This window comes from Salmo salar, chromosome 22 (genome assembly GCF_965601325.2).
Source record: "Salmo salar chromosome 22, fSalSal1, whole genome shotgun sequence".
Lineage (NCBI taxonomy): Eukaryota > Metazoa > Chordata > Actinopteri > Salmoniformes > Salmonidae > Salmo > Salmo salar.
Genome location: NC_138312.1, coordinates 60,051,470 through 60,077,339, shown reverse-complemented (window position 1 = coordinate 60,077,339; position 25,870 = coordinate 60,051,470). Strand labels below are relative to the sequence as shown.

The 25,870-nt window shown below is 45.5% G+C and overlaps 1 protein-coding gene across 2 annotated transcripts; it reads right to left on the bottom strand.

Annotated features, from left to right (window-relative positions):
* tamm41 (TAM41 mitochondrial translocator assembly and maintenance homolog) lies at window positions 1-24,997 on the bottom strand. 2 transcript variants are annotated; one of them, XM_045705819.2, is made up of 8 exons: window positions 24,575-24,997; window positions 23,008-23,190; window positions 16,670-16,762; window positions 6,542-6,692; window positions 5,249-5,394; window positions 4,499-4,664; window positions 2,018-2,080; window positions 1-1,906 (listed from the first exon to the last, which is right to left on the bottom strand). In XM_045705819.2, exons 1-8 carry the CDS (start codon window positions 24,710-24,712, stop codon window positions 1,830-1,832), a joined length of 1,017 nt encoding a protein of 338 aa, XP_045561775.1. In that variant the 5' UTR covers window positions 24,713-24,997; the 3' UTR covers window positions 1-1,829. The 2 variants fall into 2 exon arrangements, with proteins under 2 accessions (XP_045561775.1, XP_045561776.1); XM_045705820.2 differs by having other exon boundaries at window positions 5,282-5,394.
* Between the last annotated feature and the right edge of the window lie 873 nt (window positions 24,998-25,870).

Sequence of the window (25,870 nt, the reverse complement as noted above, 5' to 3'; positions counted from 1 at the left end):
CAAGGTGATAACACTTTAATCCATTCTCATAAAAACTGCCATTTTACAAAGATATAAGTGACATACTGTTTCTTTCATTCTCTTTTCAAGTGCACTAAAAAGTCACTTACACCCTACATCATTGTGGGTGACACACAATGTACCATGGTGTTATCCAGGGGAGTATTCAGTCTGCCAAACAAAACATTTTAGTTTGGTGAGAGTTTCTATTAGACAAATTCAGGTAGGTCCCTCCTTGTGCCTGGTTTTCGATGTTGGTTTCAATTATTTTTGTTTCGACATGAAATGCATTATGGGTTGACACAGAATAAAACAATAAGTCCCATGACGGTACTGTCCATTACTGCTCATCTCTTAACCGTCATTTATTCACATTACTTTAATAAAGTATTTCTGCTGTTTTAGGTCTATATGATAACTTTATTATTTGAATTCCAAGTCATCTCATCGCTATAGAGCTGCTGTCTATGCTGTCTGACAAAAATCTGTATTTTAGTAGTTCTTCAAAGTAAATATGGCTGTTATGACTGCTGAATACCAACTACCACTCACTTGGAACATGTATTTTCAGGTAGAGATACCTCACAAAGCAGCTGCTCTCGATCACCGTGTTCTTCTGTCTCTTCATGTCTGCACCACACAGACCAGACAAGTAGGCGTGCAATGGATTATGGTCATTGTACACTGAAGAAAAATATAAAAACGCAACATATAAAAAAAAAAAAAAAAAAGTGTTGGTCCCATGTTTCTTGAGCTGAAGTAAAATATCCCTGAAATGCACAAAAAGCTTATTTCTCTCAAATTTCGTGCACAAATTTGTTAGTGATGCAGTGTTAGTAATGCATCCACCTGACAGGTGTGGCATATCAAGAAACTGATTAAACAGCACGATCATTACACTGGTGCACCTTTTGCTGGAGACAAAAGGCCACTTTAAAAATGTGCAGTTTTGTCACAACACAATGCCACAGATGTCAAGTTGAGGGAGCGCGCTGATTGCAAGAATGTTCACCGGAGCTGTTTCCATAGAATTGAATGTTAATTCGTCTACCATAAGCCGCCTCCAACAAAATTTCTCTTAATCCGCTCAGCACTCCCGGTTTTGTTCTGTTTGACGAAACATCTGCAACTAAAAAGTTTGGTTTGGCGGAATGAATACACGCCAGGTAATGGCCGATTAAAACTGGCAACAGACCCTATAGACATGTAGATTAATACACCCCAGGTAATGGCCGATTAAAACTGGCAACAGACCCTATAGACATGTAGATTAAGATGGGTGCAGGGAAACAGGGCTTCATTTTAAAAGGACCTCTTTGTGTAACTGGGTTGTATTCAGTTAGGTGAAACATTCACAACGCTGCAGATACAAATGTAACAATTCCCTATTGTGCATGACAGAGTATCGTATATATGTTGTAAACAACACATTTCAAATCTAAAACTTTCTGTGATGCTGCATCTTCTTGAACAATGACCCCCCCAAGGGGAACAGGTTGGTATTTCAGTTCATCCAGGCAGAAAGGGACTGTACAGTATATAACCATTTATAAACTGGGTGGTTCGAGCCCTGAATGCTGATTGCCGTGGTATATCAGACCGTATACCACGGGTATGACAAAACATGTATTTTTACTGCTCTAATTACATCGGTAACCAGTTATATTTAAGCAATAAGGCACCTCGGGAGTTTGATATATGGCCAATATACCACGGCTAAGGGCTGTGTCCAGGCACTCCGCGTTGCGTCGTTCGTACGTACGTAAGAACAGCCCTTAGCCGTATACCACACCCCCTCAGGCCTTATTGCTTAAATATAACTGGGAGGATCAGGGTGTCTTCATTCTCCAGCCCTTCCACATCTTCTGGAGCTTCTTGGTGCTATAGGACAGCGACTTCAGCAGCCCTGTATGAGGAGAACACAGTCAGGTAAACCTGTACATCTGCACTGTGTGTTGATATCCTCAATGAATTAAATATATAATAGAGGCAAACTAATCTTTTTTTTTTTTTTTACCAGCCGTGGCGATTCCTTTGGCAGTCTGAGTTATGCTTGAAGACTTCACTATTGACGATATCCCTGTAGAAAAGAAACAGAAGGAAAGAGATGAGTGGCTCAATGATCATACATACATACATACATACATACATACATACATACATACATACATACATACATACATACCATTACTGGTAGTGGGCACTGTTTTGAAGCCACCGCACCCTCCATCTTGGTACTCCCTTTACCGTTTTGAAAGCATGCATTTATTAAAAGTAAACATTGACCCACTTTGAATGTTATATTGTTTTTGTGCATCTCTGAGCGGATGTTCCATCGATTCCCTGGGTCATTTCATGTGTATCGGAGCTATTGCAGTTCAAGCAGGCAGAAATTAGTCCGGTATGACGTAGCGTCGCAATAAACCTCAAGAGAGCTGACCGGAGTGAAAGAGTATCCTCACATTGATATCAATGCAGAACTGACAGAAAGATAGTCTATTGAATCTCAAGTCAATAGGAATACGACTTTTAGATCGCGAAAAACGTCTATCATACATGTCAGATTTAATACCGGCCGATGTCACAAACGCGGGAGGTTGTCTTCTCTCGAATGAGCCATTGATCATAGCCAGCTAGCTAGCCAGCCAGCCCATAGAGAGCGCATTGCATTGTGAGTTTTTGTAGTCGACTTGAGCCGAAACAGATTTTCACAACGATTTCCACCTTACTGTAATGACAAAATGAAACATTTGTTCACAAAAAAAAAAAAATACTGTTCTCACCTATTAGTGTTATGTGACACTAAATTAGAGGAACGAGTGGATTTCTCCTTTAATGTCTATATTCATTTATTACACGTTTATTCACCTTCCACGTTTACACACCTTAATGCATACTTTTAAATTATATTATGCGCGCTAAACAATTCTTTTTTTTTTTTTTTCAATCTAAACATTTTTTGTTGTTGAAATTACTCATGTTATTGGACCCACTACAACAACAACAAAATACATGTAATTTTGCCCTTACTGTAGAATTCCATGTATTCCTATGGCGGACTATTACTACTGGGAAGGACCAATATGGCCGACCGGTGGCTTCAAAGCCTCTCCATGGCCAATACATAGCATCAGCAATCCAGGGTTTATATACACAGTTGAAGTTGGAAGTTTACATACACCTTAGCCAAATATATTTAAACTTAGTTTTTCACAATTCCTGACATTTAATCCTAGTAAAAAGGATTAACACGCTTTTTCAGTTCTGCCCACAAATTTTCTATAGGGTTGAGGTCAGGGCTTTGTGATGGCCACTCCAATACCTTGACTTTGTTGTCCTTAAGGCATTTAGCCACAACTTTGGAAGTATGCTTGGGGTCATTGTCCATTTGGAAGACCCATTTGCGATTAAGCTTTAACATCCTGACTGATGTCTTGAGATGTTGCTTCAATATATCCACATCATTTCCCTGCCTCATGATGCCATCTATTTTGTGAAGTGCACCAGTCCCTCCTGCAGAAGAGCACCCCCACAACAGGATGCTGTCACCCCCGTGCTTCACGGTTGGGATGGTGTTCTTCGGCTTGCAAGCCTCCCCCTTTTTCCTCCAAACATAACGATGGTCATTATGGCCAAACAGTTCTACTTTTGTTTCATCAGACCAGAGGACATTTCTCCAAAAAGTACCATCTTTGTCCCCATGTGCAGTTGCAAACCGTAGTCTGGCTTTTTTTATGGCGGTTTTGGAGCAGTGGCTTCTTCCTTGCTGAGTGGCCTTTCAGGTTATATCGATATAGGACTCGTTTTACTGTGGATATAGATACTTTTGTACCCGTTTCCTGCAGCATCTTCATAAGGTCCTTTGCTGTTGTTCTGGGATTGATTTGCACTTTTCGCACCAAAGTACATTCATCTCTAGGAGACGTGGTCCCATGGTGTTTATACTTGCGTACTATTGTTTGTACAGATGAGCGTGGTACTTTCAGTGTGGGGGTCTACAATTTATTTTCTGCGGTCTTGGCTGATTTCTTTTGATTTTCCCATGATGTCAAGCAAAGAGCCACTGAGTTTGAAGGTAGGCCTTGAAATACATCCACAGGTACACCTCCAATTGACTCAAATGATGTCAATTAGCCTATCAGAAGCTTCTAAAGCCATGACATCATTTTCTGGAATTTTCCAAGCTGTTTAAAGGCACAGTCAACTTAGTGTATGTAAACTTCTGACCCACTGGAAGTGTGATACAGTGAATTATAAGTGAAATAATCTGTCTGTTAACAACTGTTGGAAAAATTGCTTGTGTCATGCACAAAGTAGATGTCCTAACAGACTTGCCGAAACTATAGTTTGTTAACAAAAAAATTTGTGGAGTGGTTGAAAAATGAGATTTAATGATTCCATGTCAGATCGATTCACCCCTTGTTTCATCGCCTTGCCCAGGATTCGAACCGGCAACCTTTAGCTACAGGTCCACCTCCTTGGCCGCTGGACTACATACCTTGCTGCACCACAGAACCACAGTCTGGGTCCTGAGCCACCTGTAGTAGTATCTCCTCCACGTCCCGGTTCTTCCCTGGCGGGTCCACCAGTCGTGTGATCCTCTGCTGCAGTGTCCTGGGGAGGGCCATCAGCTGGACAAACTGACCCTCTGGACTCTTATCCACCTGGAAGATTTACACGCAGCATATTACACACCTAGAACACAAACACACGTTAGGGGTCCCGGGGAGGGGCGTCAGCTGGACAGGGGTCCCGGGGAGGGGCGTCAGCTGGTCAGGGGTCCCGGGGAGGGGCGTCAGCTGGACAGGGGTCCCGGGGAGGGGCGTCAGCTGGTTAGGGGTCCCGGGGAGGGGCGTCAGCTGGTTAGGGGTCCCGGGGAGGGGCGTCAGCTGGTTAGGGGTCCCGGGGAGGGGCGTCAGCTGGTTAGGGGTCCCGGGGAGGGGCGTCAGCTGGTTAGGGGTCCCGGGGAGGGGCGTCAGCTGGTTAGGGGTCCCGGGGAGGGGCGTCAGCTGGTTAGGGGTCCCAGGGAAGGGGCGTCAGCTAGACAAACTGACCCTCCAGACTTATTCAACTACAACACACCTCCAGGAGGGTATCTCTCCAGGAACAGTGTTAGAGAGCCCTGATATCGAATGTATTCACACAATTGGGATGGAGGCCAGACCTGTGTTTCTCACCTCCTGCCTCCCCTGCTGAGGCTTGTGTACACACACACACACACACACACACACACACACACACTTCTCACCTCCAGTTTCCCCTGTTGCGGCTTGTACACCACCTGTGGACACTCTTGCAGAATATTGTTGTACAGGATGCGGAAGTGTTGGACGTTTTCCTTGACAATGTTAGCCACCTTGGAACGGTCTTCTCCAATCACCATCCTAAAATCCCCTTTGGGGGGGGGGGGGGGGGGGGGGGGGAGACAGCAAACAGATTCACAACCAACCAGCAGAACAGTAGACTAATAACCAATATTCTCTACCCTTCTCACCGTGTGAGCTGCGTTTTCACTCCCTGTCATGGATTTAAAAGCATATGATTGGTGTAAGCGTTGCGAAGGAAGTTTCCACCATTTTTAAATGCATATAAATTAATTATTCAAGGGTGGTGAATTGGGATGCAACACGGGTCTAGAATTAAAGCGTTTGCATAATACATTTACATTTTAGTCATTTAGCAGACGCTCTTATCCAGAGCGACTTACAGTAGTGAATGCATACATTTCATACATTTATTATTATATATTTTTTTTGTACTGGCCCCCCGTGGGAATCGAACCCACAAGCCTGGCGTTGCAAACACCATGCTCTACCAACTGAGCCACAGGGAAGACTAGCTTGGGTTTGGTCCTAGTAGAACTCGGTTAGGTGACACAAACGTCTGTGCCTCGCTTAGTCCCTTAAAAAGAAATTTCCTTAGAAAACCAGAAAAAAATATGACTCTTTGTCCCTTTTCATACGCCGTACAACAACATAGCCATAACATTTCCTCAAAATAGTCAGAATTAAATCAAAGATCAACATTAATTACATTATTTCTTGTTTTATGTTTTTGCTGAGGTCTTAGTTGCGCAATTTTACATCTAACTAAGATGTTTGGTGCAGTATTTCTCAAGTGAAAAAATGTACATGAAAACTTGTAGTCTCTCGTTGAATGACAAAAAACCCCCCACTTAATTAAAGAATCCTTACTGTTGACCAATCACTGAAGAAGGGGAGTAGACTTCAGCTACCAAACTTTCAGCTTGCCTCAATAAAAACTAATTGTGTGCTCAAACAGCTGGGAAAAAAACCCTGCCCGAACACTAAAACTAACAAAAACTTAACAACATTTTGACTGGGAAGCAGACGGTAAGCTTTAGTAATGTTAGACTAGTCAACAGCTTAGGGAGAAAGAGGTAAAAACATTGACTTTGCAGATAGCAGCTACTTTAAAAGTGTTTTTTACTTTCAGTGATAGGTGTTTGTTTACTTTATTTAAAATGAAGTAATGGTAAGCTGCCCTGAATAATTCAAATGTAACTAAAACGTCTAGTCACCAGCGTAGGAGAGCCCAGCAATCTGCAGGAACAGGTCCTCTTCAGAGAAGCTCTCAGGCAGCATGAGGAAGGAGGCAGTCACAGCGCTCTTCAGGTTCCCCACCAACGCAGCACGCAGCTTCCCGTTCTCACCCTGCACTAGGATCTTCACCTACACAATAACATAGTCAGCTTCCTGTTCTCACCCTGCACTAGGATCTTCACCTACACAATAACATAGTCCGCTTCCTGTTCCCACCCTGCACTAGGATCTTCACCTACACAACATAGTCAGCTTCCTGTTCCCACCCTGCACTAGGATCTTCACCTACACAACAATAACATAGTCAGCTTCCTGTTCCCACCCTGCACTAGGATCTACACCTACACAATAACATAGTCAGCTTCCTGTTCCCACCCTGCACTAGGATCTTCACCTACACAATAACATAGTCAGCTTCCTGTTCCCACCCTGCACTAGGATCTTCACCTACACAACAATAACATAGTCAGCTTCCTGTTCCCACCCTGCACTAGGATCTTCACCTACACAATAACATAGTCAGCTTCCTGTTCTCACCCTGCACTAGGATCTTCACCTACACAACATAGTCAGCTTCCTGTTCTCACCCTGCACTAGGATCTTCACCTACACAATAACATAGTCAGCTTCCTGTTCCCACCCTGCACTAGGATCTTCACCTACACAACATAGTCAGCTTCCTGTTCTCACCCTGCACTAGGATCTTCACCTACACAATAACAGTCAGCTTCCTGTTCCCACCCTGCACTAGGATCTTCACCTACACAATAACATAGTCAGCTTCCTGTTCCCACCCTGCACTAGGATCTTCACCTACACAACAATAACATAGTCAGCTTCCTGTTCCCACCCTGCACTAGGATCTTCACCTACACAATAACATAGTCAGCTTCCTGTTCCCACCCTGCACTAGGATCTTCACCTACACAACAATAACATAGTCAGCTTCCTGTTCCCACCCTGCACTAGGATCTTCACCTACACAATAACATAGTCAGCTTCCTGTTCTCACCCTGCACTAGGATCTTCACCTACACAACAATAACATAGTCCGCTTCCTGTTCCCACCCTGCACTAGGATCTTCACCTACACAACAATAACATAGTCAGCTTCCTGTTCCCACCCTGCACTAGGATCTTCACCTACACAACAATAACATAGTCAGCTTCCTGTTCCCACCCTGCACTAGGATCTTCACCTACACAACAATAACATAATCCGCTTCCTGTTCCCACCCTGCACTAGGATCTTCACCTACACAACAATAACATAGTCAGCTTCCTGTCCTCACCCTGCACTAGGATCTTCACCTACACAATAACATAGTCCGCTTCCTGTTCCCACCCTGCACTAGGATCTTCACCTACACAATAACATAGTCAGCTTCCTGTTCCCACCCTGCACTAGGATCTACACCTACACAATAACATAGTCAGCTTCCTGTTCCCACCCTGCACTAGGATCTTCACCTACACAATAACATAGTCAGCTTCCTGTTCCCACCCTGCACTAGGATCTTCACCTACACAATAACATAGTCAGCTTCCTGTTCCCACCCTGCACTAGGATCTTCACCTACACAATAACATAGTCAGCTTCCTGTTCCCACACTGCACTAGGATCTTCACCTACACAATAACATAGTCAGCTTCCTGTTCCCACCCTGCACTAGGATCTTCACCTACACAACAATAACATAGTCAGCTTCCTGTCCTCACCCTGCACTAGGATCTACACCTACATAACAATAACATAGTCAGCTTCCTGTTCCCACCCTGCACTAGGATCTTCACCTACACAATAACATAGTCAGCTTCCTGTTCCCACCCTGCACTAGGATCTTCACCTACACAATAACATAGTCAGCTTCCTGTTCCCACCCTGCACTAGGATCTTCACCTACACAACAATAACATAGTCAGCTTCCTGTTCTCACCCTGCACTAGGATCTTCACCTACACAACAATAACATAGTCAGCTTCCTGTTCCCACCCTGCACTAGGATCTTCACCTACACAACAATAACATAGTCAGCTTCCTGTTCTCACCCTGCACTAGGATCTTCACCTACACAATAACATAGTCAGCTTCCTGTTCTCACCCTGCACTAGGATCTTCACCTACATAACAATAACATAGTCAGCTTCCTGTTCCCACCCTGCACTAGGATCTACACCTACACAATAACATAGTCAGCTTCCTGTTCCCACCCTGCACTAGGATCTTCACCTACACAATAACATAGTCAGCTTCCTGTTCCCACCCTGCACTAGGATCTTCACCTACACAATAACATAGTCAGCTTCCTGTTCCCACCCTGCACTAGGATCTTCACCTACACAATAACATAGTCAGCTTCCTGTTCCCACCCTGCACTAGGATCTTCACCTACACAATAACATAGTCAGCTTCCTGTTCCCACCCTGCACTAGGATCTTCACCTACACAACAATAACATAGTCAGCTTCCTGTTCCCACCCTGCACTAGGATCTACACCTACATAACAATAACATAGTCAGCTTCCTGTTCCCACCCTGCACTAGGATCTTCACCTACACAATAACATAGTCAGCTTCCTGTTCTCACCCTGCACTAGGATCTTCACCTACACAACAATAACATAGTCAGCTTCCTGTTCCCACCCTGCACTAGGATCTTCACCTACACAATAACATAGTCAGCTTCCTGTTCCCACCCTGCACTAGGATCTTCACCTACACAATAACATAGTCAGCTTCCTGTTCTCACCCTGCACTAGGATCTTCACCTACACAATAACATAGTCAGCTTCCTGTTCTCACCCTGCACTAGGATCTACACCTACACAATAACATAGTCAGCTTCCTGTTCTCACCCTGCACTAGGATCTTCACCTACACAATAACATAGTCAGCTTCCTGTTCTCACCCTGCACTAGGATCTTCCTCTCCCTGCACTAGGATCTTCACCTACACAATAACATAGTCAGCTTCCTGTTCTCTCCCTGCACTAGGATCTTCACCTACACAATAACAGTCAGCTTCCTGTTCTCTCCCTGCACTAGGATCTTCACCTACACAACATAGTCAGCTTCCTGTTCTCTCCCTGCACTAGGATCTTCACCTACACAATAACATAGTCAGCTTCCTGTTCTCACCCTGCACTAGGATCTTCACCTACACAACAATAACATAGTCAGCTTCCTGTTCCCACCCTGCACTAGGATCTTCACCTACATAACAATAACATAGTCAGCTTCCTGTTCTCACCCTGCACTAGGATCTTCACCTACACAATAACATAGTCAGCTTCCTGTTCCCACCCTGCACTAGGATCTACACCTACACAATAACAGTCAGCTTCCTGTTACCACCCTGCACTAGGATCTACACCTACACAATAACATAGTCAGCTTCCTGTTCTCACCCTGCACTAGGACCTTCACCTACACAACAATAACATAGTCCGCTTCCTGTTCCCACCCTGCACTAGGATCTTCACCTACACAACATAGTCAGCTTCCTGTTCTCACCCTGCACTAGGATCTTCACCTACACAATAACATAGTCAGCTTCCTGTTCCCACCCTGCACTAGGATCTACACCTACACAATAACATAGTCAGCTTCCTGTTCCCACCCTGCACTAGGATCTACACCTACACAATAACATAGTCAGCTTCCTGTTCCCACCCTGCACTAGGATCTTCACCTACACAACAATAACATAGTCAGCTTCCTGTTCCCACCCTGCACTAGGATCTACACCTACACAATAACATAGTCAGCTTCCTGTTCCCACCCTGCACTAGGATCTTCACCTACACAACAATAACATAGTCAGCTTCCTGTTCCCACCCTGCACTAGGATCTTCACCTACACAACAATAACATAGTCAGCTTCCTGTTCTCACCCTGCACTAGGATCTTCACCTACACAATAACATAGTCAGCTTCCTGTTCTCACCCTGCACTAGGATCTTCACCTACACAATAACATAGTCAGCTTCCTGTTCCCACCCTGCACTAGGATCTACACCTACACAATAACATAGTCAGCTTCCTGTTCTCACCCTGCACTAGGATCTTCACCTACATAACAATAACATAGTCAGCTTCCTGTTCCCACCCTGCACTAGGATCTTCACCTACACAACAATAACATAGTCAGCTTCCTGTTCTCACCCTGCACTAGGATCTTCACCTACACAATAACATAGTCAGCTTCCTGTTCCCACCCTGCACTAGGATCTTCACCTACATAACAATAACATAGTCAGCTTCCTGTTCTCACCCTGCACTAGGATCTTCACCTACACAATAACATAGTCAGCTTCCTGTTCTCACCCTGCACTAGGATCTTCACCTACACAACAATAACATAGTCAGCTTCCTGTTCCCACCCTGCACTAGGATCTTCACCTACACAACAATAACATAGTCAGCTTCCTGTTCTCACCCTGCACTAGGATCTTCACCTACACAATAACATAGTCAGCTTCCTGTTCCCACCCTGCACTAGGATCTTCACCTACATAACAATAACATAGTCAGCTTCCTGTTCTCACCCTGCACTAGGATCTTCACCTACATAACAATAACATAGTCAGCTTCCTGTTCTCACCCTGCACTAGGATCTTCACCTACACAATAACATAGTCAGCTTCCTGTTCCCACCCTGCACTAGGATCTACACCTACACAATAACAGTCAGCTTCCTGTTACCACCCTGCACTAGGATCTACACCTACACAATAACATAGTCAGCTTCCTGTTCTCACCCTGCACTAGGACCTTCACCTACACAACAATAACATAGTCCGCTTCCTGTTCCCACCCTGCACTAGGATCTTCACCTACACAATAACATAGTCAGCTTCCTGTTCTCACCCTGCACTAGGATCTTCACCTACACAATAACATAGTCAGCTTCCTGTTCCCACCCTGCACTAGGATCTTCACCTACACAATAACATAGTCAGCTTCCTGTTCCCACCCTGCACTAGGATCTTCACCTACACAATAACATAGTCAGCTTCCTGTTCCCACCCTGCACTAGGATCTACACCTACACAATAACATAGTCAGCTTCCTGTTCTCACCCTGCACTAGGATCTTCACCTACACAACAACATAGTCAGCTTCCTGTTCTCACCCTGCACTAGGATCTTCACCTACACAATAACATAGTCAGCTTCCTGTTCCCACCCTGCACTAGGATCTTCACCTACATAACAATAACATAGTCAGCTTCCTGTTCTCACCCTGCACTAGGATCTTCACCTACACAATAACATAGTCAGCTTCCTGTTCTCACCCTGCACTAGGATCTTCACCTACACAATAACATAGTCAGCTTCCTGTTCCCACCCTGCACTAGGATCTTCACCTACACAACAATAACATAGTCAGCTTCCTGTTCCCACCCTGCACTAGGATCTTCACCTACATAACAATAACATAGTCAGCTTCCTGTTCTCACCCTGCACTAGGATCTTCACCTACACAATAACATAGTCAGCTTCCTGTTCCCACCCTGCACTAGGATCTACACCTACACAATAACAGTCAGCTTCCTGTTACCACCCTGCACTAGGATCTACACCTACACAATAACATAGTCAGCTTCCTGTTCTCACCCTGCACTAGGACCTTCACCTACACAACAATAACATAGTCCGCTTCCTGTTCCCACCCTGCACTAGGATCTTCACCTACACAATAACATAGTCAGCTTCCTGTTCTCACCCTGCACTAGGATCTTCACCTACACAATAACATAGTCAGCTTCCTGTTCCCACCCTGCACTAGGATCTTCACCTACACAACAATAACATAGTCAGCTTCCTGTTCCCACCCTGCACTAGGATCTTCACCTACATAACAATAACATAGTCAGCTTCCTGTTCTCACCCTGCACTAGGATCTTCACCTACACAATAACATAGTCAGCTTCCTGTTCCCACCCTGCACTAGGATCTACACCTACACAATAACAGTCAGCTTCCTGTTACCACCCTGCACTAGGATCTACACCTACACAATAACATAGTCAGCTTCCTGTTCTCACCCTGCACTAGGACCTTCACCTACACAACAATAACATAGTCCGCTTCCTGTTCCCACCCTGCACTAGGATCTTCACCTACACAATAACATAGTCAGCTTCCTGTTCCCACCCTGCACTAGGATCTACACCTACACAATAACATAGTCAGCTTCCTGTTCCCACCCTGCACTAGGATCTACACCTACACAATAACATAGTCAGCTTCCTGTTCCCACCCTGCACTAGGATCTTCACCTACACAACAATAACATAGTCAGCTTCCTGTCCTCACCCTGCACTAGGATCTTCACCTACACAACAATAACATAGTCAGCTTCCTGTTCCCACCCTGCACTAGGATCTTCACCTACATAACAATAACATAGTCAGCTTCCTGTTCCCACCCTGCACTAGGATCTTCACCTACACAACAATAACATAGTCAGCTTCCTGTTCCCACCCTGCACTAGGATCTTCACCTACACAACAACATAGTCAGCTTCCTGTCCTCACCCTGCACTAGGATCTTCACCTACACAATAACATAGTCAGCTTCCTGTTCCCACCCTGCACTAGGATCTTCACCTACACAATAACATAGTCAGCTTCCTGTTCCCACCCTGCACTAGGATCTTCACCTACACAACAATAACATAGTCAGCTTCCTGTTCTCACCCTGCACTAGGATCTTCACCTACACAACAATAACATAGTCAGCTTCCTGTTCCCACCCTGCACTAGGATCTTCACCTACACAATAACATAGTCAGCTTCCTGTTCCCACCCTGCACTAGGATCTTCACCTACACAATAACATAGTCAGCTTCCTGTTCTCACCCTGCACTAGGATCTTCACCTACACAATAACATAGTCAGCTTCCTGTTCCCACCCTGCACTAGGATCTTCACCTACACAACATAGTCAGCTTCCTGTTCTCACCCTGCACTAGGATCTTCACCTACACAACATAGTCAGCTTCCTGTTCTCACCCTGCACTAGGATCTTCACCTACACAATAACATAGTCAGCTTCCTGTTCCCACCCTGCACTAGGATCTTCACCTACACAATAACATAGTCAGCTTCCTGTTCTCACCCTGCACTAGGATCTTCACCTACACAATAACATAGTCAGCTTCCTGTTCTCTCCCTGCACTAGGATCTACACCTACACAACAATAACATAGTCAGCTTCCTGTTCTCACCCTGCACTAGGATCTTCACCTACACAATAACATAGTCAGCTTCCTGTTCTCACCCTGCACTAGGATCTACACCTACACAATAACATAGTCAGCTTCCTGTTCTCACCCTGCACTAGGATCTTCACCTACACAATAACATAGTCAGCTTCCTGTTCTCACCCTGCACTAGGATCTTCACCTACACAATAACATAGTCAGCTTCCTGTTCTCACCCTGCACTAGGATCTTCACCTACACAATAACATAGTCAACTTCCTGTTCCCACCCTGCACTAGGATCTTCACCTACACAACAATAACATAGTCAGCTTCCTGTTCCCACCCTGCACTAGGATCTTCACCTACACAACAATAACATAGTCAGCTTCCTGTTCTCACCCTGCACTAGGATCTTCACCTACACAATAACATAGTCAGCTTCCTGTTCCCACCCTGCACTAGGATCTTCACCTACACAACATAGTCAGCTTCCTGTTCCCACCCTGCACTAGGATCTTCACCTACACAATAACATAGTCAGCTTCCTGTTCCCACCCTGCACTAGGATCTTCACCTACACAACAATAACATAGTCAGCTTCCTGTTCTCACCCTGCACTAGGATCTTCACCTACACAATAACATAGTCAGCTTCCTGTTCTCACCCTGCACTAGGATCTTCACCTACATAACAATAACATAGTCAGCTTCCTGTTCCCACCCTGCACTAGGATCTACACCTACACAACAATAACATAGTCAGCTTCCTGTTCTCACCCTGCACTAGGATCTTCACCTACACAATAACATAGTCAGCTTCCTGTTCTCACCCTGCACTAGGATCTTCACCTACACAATAACATAGTCAGCTTCCTGTTCTCACCCTGCACTAGGATCTTCACCTACACAATAACATAGTCAGCTTCCTGTTCCCACCCTGCACTAGGATCTTCACCTACATAACAATAACATAGTCAGCTTCCTGTTCTCACCCTGCACTAGGATCTTCACCTACACAATAACATAGTCAGCTTCCTGTTCCCACCCTGCACTAGGATCTTCACCTACACAACATAGTCAGCTTCCTGTTCCCACCCTGCACTAGGATCTTCACCTACACAATAACATAGTCAGCTTCCTGTTCCCACCCTGCACTAGGATCTTCACCTACACAATAACATAGTCAGCTTCCTGTTACCACCCTGCACTAGGATCTACACCTACACAACAACATAGTCAGCTTCCTGTTCTCACCCTGCACTAGGATCTTCACCTACACAACAATAACATAGTCAGCTTCCTGTTCTCACCCTGCACTAGGATCTACACCTACATAACAATAACATAGTCAGCTTCCTGTTCTCACCCTGCACTAGGATCTTCACCTACACAATAACATAGTCAGCTTCCTGTTCTCACCCTGCACTAGGATCTTCACCTACACAACAATAACATAGTCAGCTTCCTGTTCCCACCCTGCACTAGGATCTTCACCTACACAATAACATAGTCAGCTTCCTGTTCCCACCCTGCACTAGGATCTTCACCTACACAATAACATAGTCAGCTTCCTGTTCCCACCCTGCACTAGGATCTACACCTACACAATAACATAGTCAGCTTCCTGTTCTCACCCTGCACTAGGATCTTCACCTACACAATAACATAGTCAGCTTCCTGTTCCCACCCTGCACTAGGATCTACACCTACACAATAACATAGTCCGCTTCCTGTTCCCACCCTGCACTAGGATCTTCACCTACACAATAACATAGTCCGCTTCCTGTTCCCACCCTGCACTAGGATCTTCACCTACACAATAACATAGTCAGCTTCCTGTTCCCACCCTGCACTAGGATCTACACCTACACAATAACATAGTCAGCTTCCTGTTCCCACCCTGCACTAGGATCTTCACCTACACAATAACATAGTCAGCTTCCTGTTCCCACCCTGCACTAGGATCTTCACCTACACAATAACATAGTCAGCTTCCTGTTCCCACCCTGCACTAGGATCTACACCTACATAACAATAACATAGTCAGCTTCCTGTTCTCACCCTGCACTAGGATCTTCACCTACACAACAATAACATAGTCAGCTTCCTGTTCCCACCCTGCACTAGGATCTTCACCTACACAATAACATAGTCAGCTTCCTGTTCCCACCCTGCACTAGGATCTACACCTACACAATAACATAGTCAGCTTCCTGTTCTCACCCTGCACTAGGATCTTCACCTACACAACAACATAGTCAGCTTCCTGTTCTCACCCTGCACTAGGATCTTCACCTACACAACAACATAGTCAGCTTCCTGTTCCCACCCTGCACTAGGATCTTCACCTACACAATAACATAGTCAGCTTCCTGTTCCCACCCTGCACTAGGATCTACACCTACACAATAACATAGTCAGCTTCCTGTTCTCACCCTGCACTAGGATCTTCACCTACACAACAACATAGTCAGCTTCCTGTTCTCACCCTGCACTAGGATCTTCACCTACACAACAACATAGTCAGCTTCCTGTTCCCACCCTGCACTAGGATCTTCACCTACACAATAACATAGTCAGCTTCCTGTTCCCACCCTGCACTAGGATCTTCACCTACATAACAATAACATAGTCAGCTTCCTGTTCTCACCCTGCACTAGGATCTTCACCTACACAACAACATAGTCAGCTTCCTGTTCTCACCCTGCACTAGGATCTTCACCTACACAACAGCAGTCAGGTACCAAAACCATGGTACACGACTGAATTGTAACTAACCCTATAGTTCCATCACATGGTTTTATCTGTGATTACATGACTAACATCATGGTTATGTACATGCTCAACAACCTCTGCTCTACGTACACTCACCTCTGCTACAGGGACTAACACTTACCGGTTTGTGCAGTCTGCCAGCAATATACAGGGTCTTCCAGTGGAGCAGGTCATCAATCAGAGAGTCAGTACTGATCACACCATACTTAATTATCTGTCGAGAGAGAGAGAAAGACCTTTAGGTTATAGAGACGAGCCAGATTAAAACAAGATGTTGGATAGGTGCAGTGAAATGTGTTGTTTTACAGGGTCTACCATAGTAGTACGGCGCCCCTGGAGCAAATTAGGTTTAAGTGCCCTGCTCAAGGACACATCCAATATTTTTCATTTATTTTTTAACTAAGTTCTCTACAAGTTGACTTGTTTTTCTATAATTGTAGAAACCTCATCCCCAGACTATTGCACACAGCGCATATAAACCTGGGACATCAACCGCTAAACTGGCCTGAGAGGGACTGACCTACTGAGTAAAGGATTTGTCATCATTTAATTTCAGCCAATCGGTTCCCTTGGCAGCATCTCCCCATGAATCTCAGCCTGTTACCTAGCAACAACACTTCACCCTCAAATTGTCAGAATAAGTCAACATAATATCTCAAGAAATCTGGCTATTCATTCAATGTTTTGCTGAGGAGGTCTTAGATAGATGTAAAAATGTAGTGGTTGAAGGAGAGGTATTTCTGACGTTTGATAATGTACACCAACACTCCATTATCTCTCTAAGCCAGAGCCAGCCACTTCATAATAAAGAGAAGCTAACCAGCTTGTGCAACACTAAATACAAAGGATCCTTCAATAAAGAAAAAAGGTAGCTAGCTAACTACTGTAGTAACATTATTTTAATCACACAAACCAGGCTTCCATCCAACCTTTTTACGCCAGTAGAATAAATGTCGGATAAAAAGTGTCACGACGGGCAACCTTCCAAATGTCGACAAAAAACGAAATACGATGAACTTGGTGGGATCTTTTTGTGTTGGTAAAATGAATGATGAGAGAAACGGCGGTGGAAACACCTTTAAATATCGATCTAATAAACATGATATGGAAGTAATGTTGGGAGTCAGGCGATGATATGGTGCGGCACTAGGACTCAGGAAACCAAGCAGTTTATTAGGCTACAGATGAAATAAGTTCTGATGATCTTCACAGGGTGGTGAAAGTGCAAGGTGATGAGCTTGATGCTCCTTTATCAATAAATATCCAGGGTCTTATTCTGGTGACTTGATGATCGAGGCTTGGCTACCGTTTGACAACCAAAAAAAAAAAAAAAAGTCTCTCTTTGGTCCAGATTGTCGTCATGCAGGCGATACCCGTCCTGTATCTGAGAACTGTTCTCATGGGCCCAGAGAGAGAGAGAGAGAGACATGCCAAGGCCACACTGGACACAGTCGCTAAATAACGCAGAACTTTGTGACAAAACCCATCAGTAGGGTTGAAAATGCAATGTTAAACCCATTTAACTTGTTTTTATTCGAAACAATGGGTATTTAACCGCAGAAGTTATATTTATGTGCACTACCTCACGCACAACATTTTAGCCGCAACAAGTCAATTTGATAAGAACACATTTATGGTGGGAAAATGTGCATATTGTTCTGCAGATTTTAGAGCAGTTGCATGAAAACAGTGATGGCATCTGTTGGTAAATGTTAATTACTGCAACTCCAGTGTTTTTACCGGTGTGCTTGAAATACCCGGACGTATTGATAATGTACTGAACAAGACTGATGTGAGTAACCAACGCCTCTGTCTCCTCATTTAACATTCAAACAAATTGGATGGAAACTGAACAAGTTATGAAGCAGCAACTGCCTGTTGTGCCTCGTGTCAGTGCAGTATGGACTCAGCTCAGCTGCTGAACTTAGAGGTGCCCAAGACACGTGGGGGGGGAGATGATTGGTTGGTAGTTTAGGACGATTAAGCCAATGCCTATCGCGCCGGAAGTTTCTCACATCTTTCTTATTGGTTAACAAATGCCAAGTTTGACCCACTGGTCCACCAGACTCTCCGTGCATTTGGGTGGAAGTGAGTCCGGGAACAAGATACATATTGCAGTGACCCACCATGGGAGTCAAACTCATTCCATGGAGGGCTTAGTGTCTGCTGATTTTTGTTCTTTTACTTTCAATTGAGACCTAGACAACCAGGTGAGGGGTCCTTACTGAGACCTAGACAACCAGGTGAGGGGAGTTCTTTACTGAGACCTAGACAACCAGGTGAGGGGTCCTTACTGAGACCTAGACAACCAGGTGAGGAGAGTTCCTTACTGAGACCTAGACAACCAGGTGAGGAGAGTTCCTTACTGAGACCTAGACAACCAGGTGAGGGTCAGTGTGCTTAATTCATCAAACAAGTAGAAGGGAGGAGCGAACACCTGCAGACTCTCGGCCCTGCAGACTCTCGGCCCTGCGTGGAATGAGATTGGCACGTGGTACCTGCAGACATGCTCCATTAGCATCGACGGGGCCGTAGTGGAGAGGGTTGAGAGTTTCACGTTAATTGGTGTCCACATCAACAAAATATCATGGTCCAAACACACCAAGACAGTCGTGAAGAGGGCATGACAACACTTTCTCCCTCAGGAGACTGAAATGATTAGGCATGGGTCCCTATTTCCTCAAAAGTTCTACAGCTGCACCATCGAGAGCATCCTGACCGGTTGCATCACTGCCTGGTATGGCAACTGCTTGGCATCTGACCATAAGGCGCTACAGAGGGTAGTGTGAACGGTGACTGGCTGCATCACTGCCTGGTATGGCAATAGCACCACCCTCGATCGCATGGTGCGGACAGCGGGTGGTGCGGACAGCCCAGTATATCACTGGGGCCAAGCTTCCGGCCATCCAGGACCTATATACAATTTGTAAGTCGCTCTGGATAAGAGCGTCTGCTAAATGACTTAAATGTAAATGTAAATATACAAGGCGGTGTCAGAGGAAAGCCCCAAATATTGTCAGACTCCAGTCTGCTACCGCACGGCAAGCGGTAACGGAGTGTAAATTCCAGGACCAAAAGGCTCCTTAACAGCTTCTACCTCCAAGCCATCAGGCTGCTGAACAGCTTCTACCCCCAAGCCATCAGGCTGCTGAACAGCTTCTACGCCCAAGCCATCAGGCTGCTGAACAGCTTCTACGCCCAAGCCATCAGGCTGCTGAACAGCTTCTACGCCCAAGCCATCAGGCTGCTGAACAGCTTCTACGCCCAAGCCATCAGGCTGCTGAACAGCTTCTACGCCCAAGCCATCAGACTGCTGAACAGCTTCTACGCCCAAGCCATCAGGCTGCTGAACAGCTTCTACGCCCAAGCCATCAGGCTGCTGAACAGCTTCTACGCCCAAGCCATCAGGCTGCTGAACAGCTTCTACGCCCAAGCCATCAGGCTGCTGAACAGCTTCTACGCCCAAGCCATCAGACTGCTGAACAGCTTCTACCCCCAAGCCATCAGACTGCTGAACAGCTTCTACCCCCACGCCACAAGACTGCTGAACAGCTTCTACCCCCACGCCACAAGACTGCTGAACAGCTTCTACCCCCAAGCCATCAGACTGCTGAACAGCTTCTACCCCCACGCCATAAGACTGCTGAACAGCTTCTACCCCCAAGCCATCAGACTGCTGAACAGCTTCTACCCCCAAGCCATCAGACTGCTGAACAATTAATCAAATGGCTACCTTTGTTTTTACACTGCTGCTACTCGCTGTTTATTGTCTACGCAGTCACTTTACAAATGACCTAAACTAACCTGTACCTCCGTACTGACTCTGTACCGATACCGCCTGTATTTAGCCTCGTTGTTATTTTATTGTGTCACTTTATTACATTTTTTACTTTAGTTTATTTTGTAAATATTTTCTTAACTCCATTTCTTGAACTGCATTGTGGGTTAAGGGCTTGTGAAGTAAGCAATACCCGGTAATGTCTACACCTGTTTTATTCGGCACATGTGACAAATACAATTTGATTTGTTGTCCAGTAGTGTCAAGAGTTAAATGTCCTAAGCTCAGGGAAATGCCTTTCTTGCAAACTCAAAACCCAACAATGCAGATATGTATTGTGGTAAGGTGACTATATACAGGGTCAGTACCATATGAACAATGTACAGGGATACTGGAGTGATGGAGGTAGATATGTATAGGGGACAGGGATACTGGAGTGATGGAGGTAGATATGTATAGGGGACAGGGATACTGGAGTGATGGAGGTAGATATGTATAGGGGACAGGGATACTGGAGTGATGGAGGTAGATATGTATAGGGGACAGGGATACTGGAGTGATGGAGGTAGATATGTATAGGGGACAGGGATACTGGAGTGATGGAGGTAGATATGTATAGGGGACAGGGATACTGGAGTGATGGAGGTAGATATGTATAGGGGACAGGGATACTGGAGTGATGGAGGTAGATATGTATAGGGGACAGGGATACTGGAGTGATGGAGGTAGATATGTATAGGGGACAGGGATACTGGAGTGATGGAGGTAGATATGTATAGGGGGACAGGGATACTGGAGTGATGGAGGTAGATATGTATAGGGGGACAGGGATACTGGAGTGATGGAGGTAGATATGTATAGGGGGACAGGGATACTGGAGTGATGGAGGTAGATATGTATAGGGGGAAGGGGACAGGGATACTGGAGTGATGGAGGTAGATATGTATAGGGGACAGGGATACTGGAGTGATGGAGGTAGATATGTATAGGGGACAGGGATACTGGAGTGATGAAGGTAGATATGTATAGGGGGAAGGGGACAGGGATACTGGAGTGATGGAGGTAGATATGTATAGGGGACAGGGATACTGGAGTGATGAAGGTAGATATGTATAGGGGACAGGGATACTGGAGTGATGGAGGTAGATATGTATAGGGGGAAGGGGACAGGGATACTGGAGTGATGGAGGTAGATATGTATAGGGGACAGGGATACTGGAGGGATGGAGGTAGATATGTATAGGGGACAGGGATACTGGAGTGATGGAGGTTGATATGTATAGGGGGAAGGGGACAGGGATACTGGAGTGATGGAGGTAGATATGTATAGGGGACAGGGATACTGGAGTGATGGAGGTAAATATGTATAGGGGACAGGGATACTGGAGTGATGGAGGTAGATATGTATAGGGGACAGGGATACTGGAGTGATGGAGGTAGATATGTATAGGGGACAGGGATACTGGAGTGATGGAGGTAGATATGTATAGGGGACAGGGATACTGGAGTGATGGAGGTAGATATGTATAGGGCACAGGGATACTGGAGTGATGGAGGTAGATATGTATAGGGCACAGGGATACTGGAGTGATGGAGGTAGATATGTATAGGGGACAGGGATACTGGAGTGATGGAGGTAGATATGTATAGGGGACAGGGATACTGGAGTGATGGAGGTAGATATGTATAGGGGACAGGGATACTGGAGTGATGGAGGTAGATATGTATAGGGGACAGGGATACTGGAGTGATGGAGGTAGATATGTATAGGGGACAGGGATACCGGAGTGATGAAGGTAGATATGTATAGGGGGAAGGGGACAGGGATACTGGAGTGATGGAGGTAGATATGTATAGGGGACAGGGATACTGGAGTGATGAAGGTAGATATGTATAGGGGACAGGGATACTGGAGTGATGAAGGTAGATATGTATAGGGGACAGGGATACTGGAGTGATGGAGGTAGATATTTACATTTACGTCATTTAGCAGACGCTCTTATCCAGAGCGACTTATGTATAGGGGTAAGGTGACTAGGGAACAGGATATAAGATAAACAGAGTAGCAGCTGCTTGTATGTGAGTGAGTGTGTATAGTCAGTATGGGTGCGTGATCAGATGATGGAGTGAGCGCGTAGGGCCCTGTGGGCGTGTAGGGCCCTGTGGGCGTGTAGGGCCCTGTGGGCGCGTAGGGCCCTGTGGGCGCGTAGGGCCCTGTGGGCGCGTAGGGCCCTGTGGGCGCGTAGGGCCCTGTGGGCCTTTTCCGGGCCTTCCTACCACACCTCTTGATATAGATGTCCTGGATGGCAGGAAGCTTGGCCCCAGTGAAGTACTGGGCTGTCCGCACCACCCGCTGTAGCACCATGCGATCGAGGGTGGTGCCATTGCCATACCAGGCAGTGACGCAGCCAGTCAAAATGCTCTCAATGGTGCAGCTGAGGATTTAAGGGCCCAAACTTTTCCAACCTCCTGAGGAGGAACACGTACTGTCGCTCCTTCTTCACGACTGTGGCGCGTGTATGTTTGGACCATTTTTAAAACGAGTGATTTGAACACAGAGGAACTTGAAGCTCTCGACCTGCTCCACTGCAGCCTCGTCGATGTGGATGGGGGCCGTGCTCCACGATCAGCTCCTTGGTCTAACTGACGTTGAGGGAATACCTTAAAACATACACGCTTACCCTTCCATCCACAGGTACTAAGGTGTTGTAGTACACCCCAGCTCCATGTTCATCCTGTATCCAGCTGATCTTCCTCGGACCCAGGAACTTTAACACAGAGTAGTGCTTTCTGTTCTGCATCAGGTTCATGGTATGCCAGGTGACTGGATCGTCTACAGCGAACACAAAATCCAGCATGTTTTTCTGGGAGGGGGAAAAGAGATTATCTTGTCAGTTACATTCATTGATCAATGTCATGTTACACATTGTTGTATTTCAACAACCGCTGTATTGATATCTACACTACCTGACCAGAAGTATGTGGACACCTGCTCCCAAAATCATGGGCATTAATATGGAGTTGGTCCCCCTCTTTGCTGCTATAACAGCCTCCACTCTTCTGGGATGGCTTTCCACTAGATGTTGGAACATTGCTGCCGGGACTTGCTTCCATTCAGCCACAAGGGCTGAATTAGTGAGGTCGGGCCCTGATGTTGGGCGATTAGGCCTAGCTCGCAGTCGGCATTCCAATTCATACCAAAGCTGTTCGATGGGGTTGAGGTCAGGGCTCTGTTCAGGCCAGTCAAGTTCTTCCACACCGATCTCAACAAACCATTTCTGTATGGGCCTTGCTTTTAGCGCGGGGGAATTGTCATGCTGAAACAGGAAAGGGCCTTCCCCAAACTTTTGCCACAAAGTTGGAGGCACAGAATCATCTAGAATGTGATTGTGTGCTGTGGCGTTGATTACCCTTCACTGGAACTAAGGGGCCCAAACCATGAAAAACAGCCCCAGACCATTACTATTCCTCCTCCACCAAACTTTACAGTTGGCACTATGCATCGGGGCAGGTAGCATTCTATTGGGGCAGGTAGCAATCTCCTGGCATCTGCCAAACCCAGATTCGTCCGTCGGACTCCAGTATGGTGAAGAGTGATTCATCACGCCAGAGAACGCGTTTCCACTGCTCCAGAGTCCAATGGCGGCGAGCTTAACGCCACTCCAGCCGACGCTTGGCATTGTGGATGGTGATCTTAGCCTTGTAGTGAGTGTTGCAACTGAGGAAAGACGTGTTTTTCTTTTACACACTCCGCGGCTGAGCAGTTGTCGCTCCTAGACGCTGCCATTTCACAATAACAGCACTCTAGCAGTGCAGAAATTGGACTTGTTTGTAAAGGTGGCATCCTATGACAGTCCCACATTGAAAGTCACAGAGCTCTTCAGTACGGGCCATTCTACTGCCAATGTTTGTCTATGGAGATTGCACGGCGGTGTGCTGGATTTTATACACCTGTCAGTAACGAGTGTGGCTGAAATAGCCGTATCCACTAATTTGAAGAGGTGTCCACATACTTTTTGTGTGTATATATATATACACACACACACACAAAACTATTATAAAAATATAATAGTGTATTTCTGCGCTCTTGCTAGTCGTGCATGTTGTCCTTTTACAAAGTTTGGCATGACAGACGGTTCCATAACTTGGCAAGAGAGCACCCAGGCTTCCTAGCCTCCTGCCGAAGTCCGTATCATTTCGTCTAATGACATGCTTATACTAAATAAAATATTATGTCTCATGACTTACCCCCATTTGACCTTGGCTAGTTCCATTTTGTTTGAATACTCCAGATCCATAGGCAAATGCGAGGCTGATGTCTTGAGGGAACTGTGACAGTACTCTTCGGTAGAGCACGCTGGTGTTCTGCAAAGCCGGAAGAGTCATGCTTTCAAGGCGCTTTTCAGATAAATGGACCTACGACAAGTCTGAGAATGACATTTCAGCCAACTTATCTAACCGGCGATGCAAAGTATATTCACCGGCTCTGCTATTTCTTATCTAATAATTACAAACACGACAAAAGTGAAGCAGCAAACGGTCACATAAGGCTACGCAATAGCATGGCACAGGATTTGTCTTTGACCATGGTTCCTGACTTTAATACATTGCTAGATGTGCCAATATTAGCACCACTGTTGTTGTTTTATAGATCAGCGTCTCGTCAGCAACACTAAGAAAGTACCTCCGGGTCACGGACTTTCAAGAAACGCTCTAAATAAAAGTCCCCCACACGTAATTGTAGAAAAGTGTCAAATACCTGAATTTATTCATGATGTGAAAAATAATTATCTAAACATTAACATGAATTAGTCATATGTGTTCATATTTAAGTGACATTTGGGTTTTAAAACATGTTCCAAGGTCAAATAAATGCCCCGATGCTAATCACTGTGAATGAAATAGGTGCCACAGTAAAAGTATTGTAGGGAATACTCAGTAGGGTCTGTGTAGAATGGATATATGGTGCCATTTCATGGGGTGCTGAATAATACAGAGTATTGCTTGCCTTTTACTCCACCCAATTCATTGGGCACAATGTGAATCATAGTATATGGAATACAGGAGTAGGCAGGGATAGTAAGGTGGTGAGGAAGGAGGTGGTGAGGAAGGAGGTGGTGAAGAAGGAGGTGGTGAAGAAGGAGGTGGTGAAGACGGAGGTGATGAGGAAGGAGGTGGTGAGGAAGGAGGTGGTGAAGAAGGAGGTGGTGAAGAAGGAGGTGATGAGGAAGGAGGTGGTGAAGAAGGAGGTGGTGAAGAAGGAGGTGATGAGGAAGGAGGTGGTGAGGAAGGAGTAGTAGGAGTTGACTGTGTCTGTTGACTGGAAGGAGTGACGTTGTTGTCTGTGGTGACAGAGTTAACTGTGGAGTTGAAAAATGAACAGGCTCAGGAGATCTCATGTTTTGTTCAATGAGATAATATCAGTCAGTTACCTTTATGAATTATGAAGCCTTTTAGTGCTTTTTTCATAACATCAATTCTTCAAAATTCACAAAAAGTGACGTTAGCTGATGAAGATTATCTCATAGAACAAAAAGTATAAGA

Excerpts from the sequence above, each read along its gene's own strand:
- tamm41 (XM_045705819.2), bottom strand. The coding sequence starts at position 24,712 with ATGACTCTTCCGGCTTTGCAGAACACCAGCGTGCTCTACCGAAGAGTA. Across the intron at positions 23,191-24,574 it reads CTAGCCAAGGTCAAATGGGG|AAAAACATGCTGGATTTTGT; the intron begins GTAAGTCATGAG and ends TCCCCCTCCCAG. Across the intron at positions 6,693-16,669 it reads CTGGCAGACTGCACAAACCG|GTGAAGATCCTAGTGCAGGG; the intron begins GTAAGTGTTAGT and ends GTTATTGTGTAG.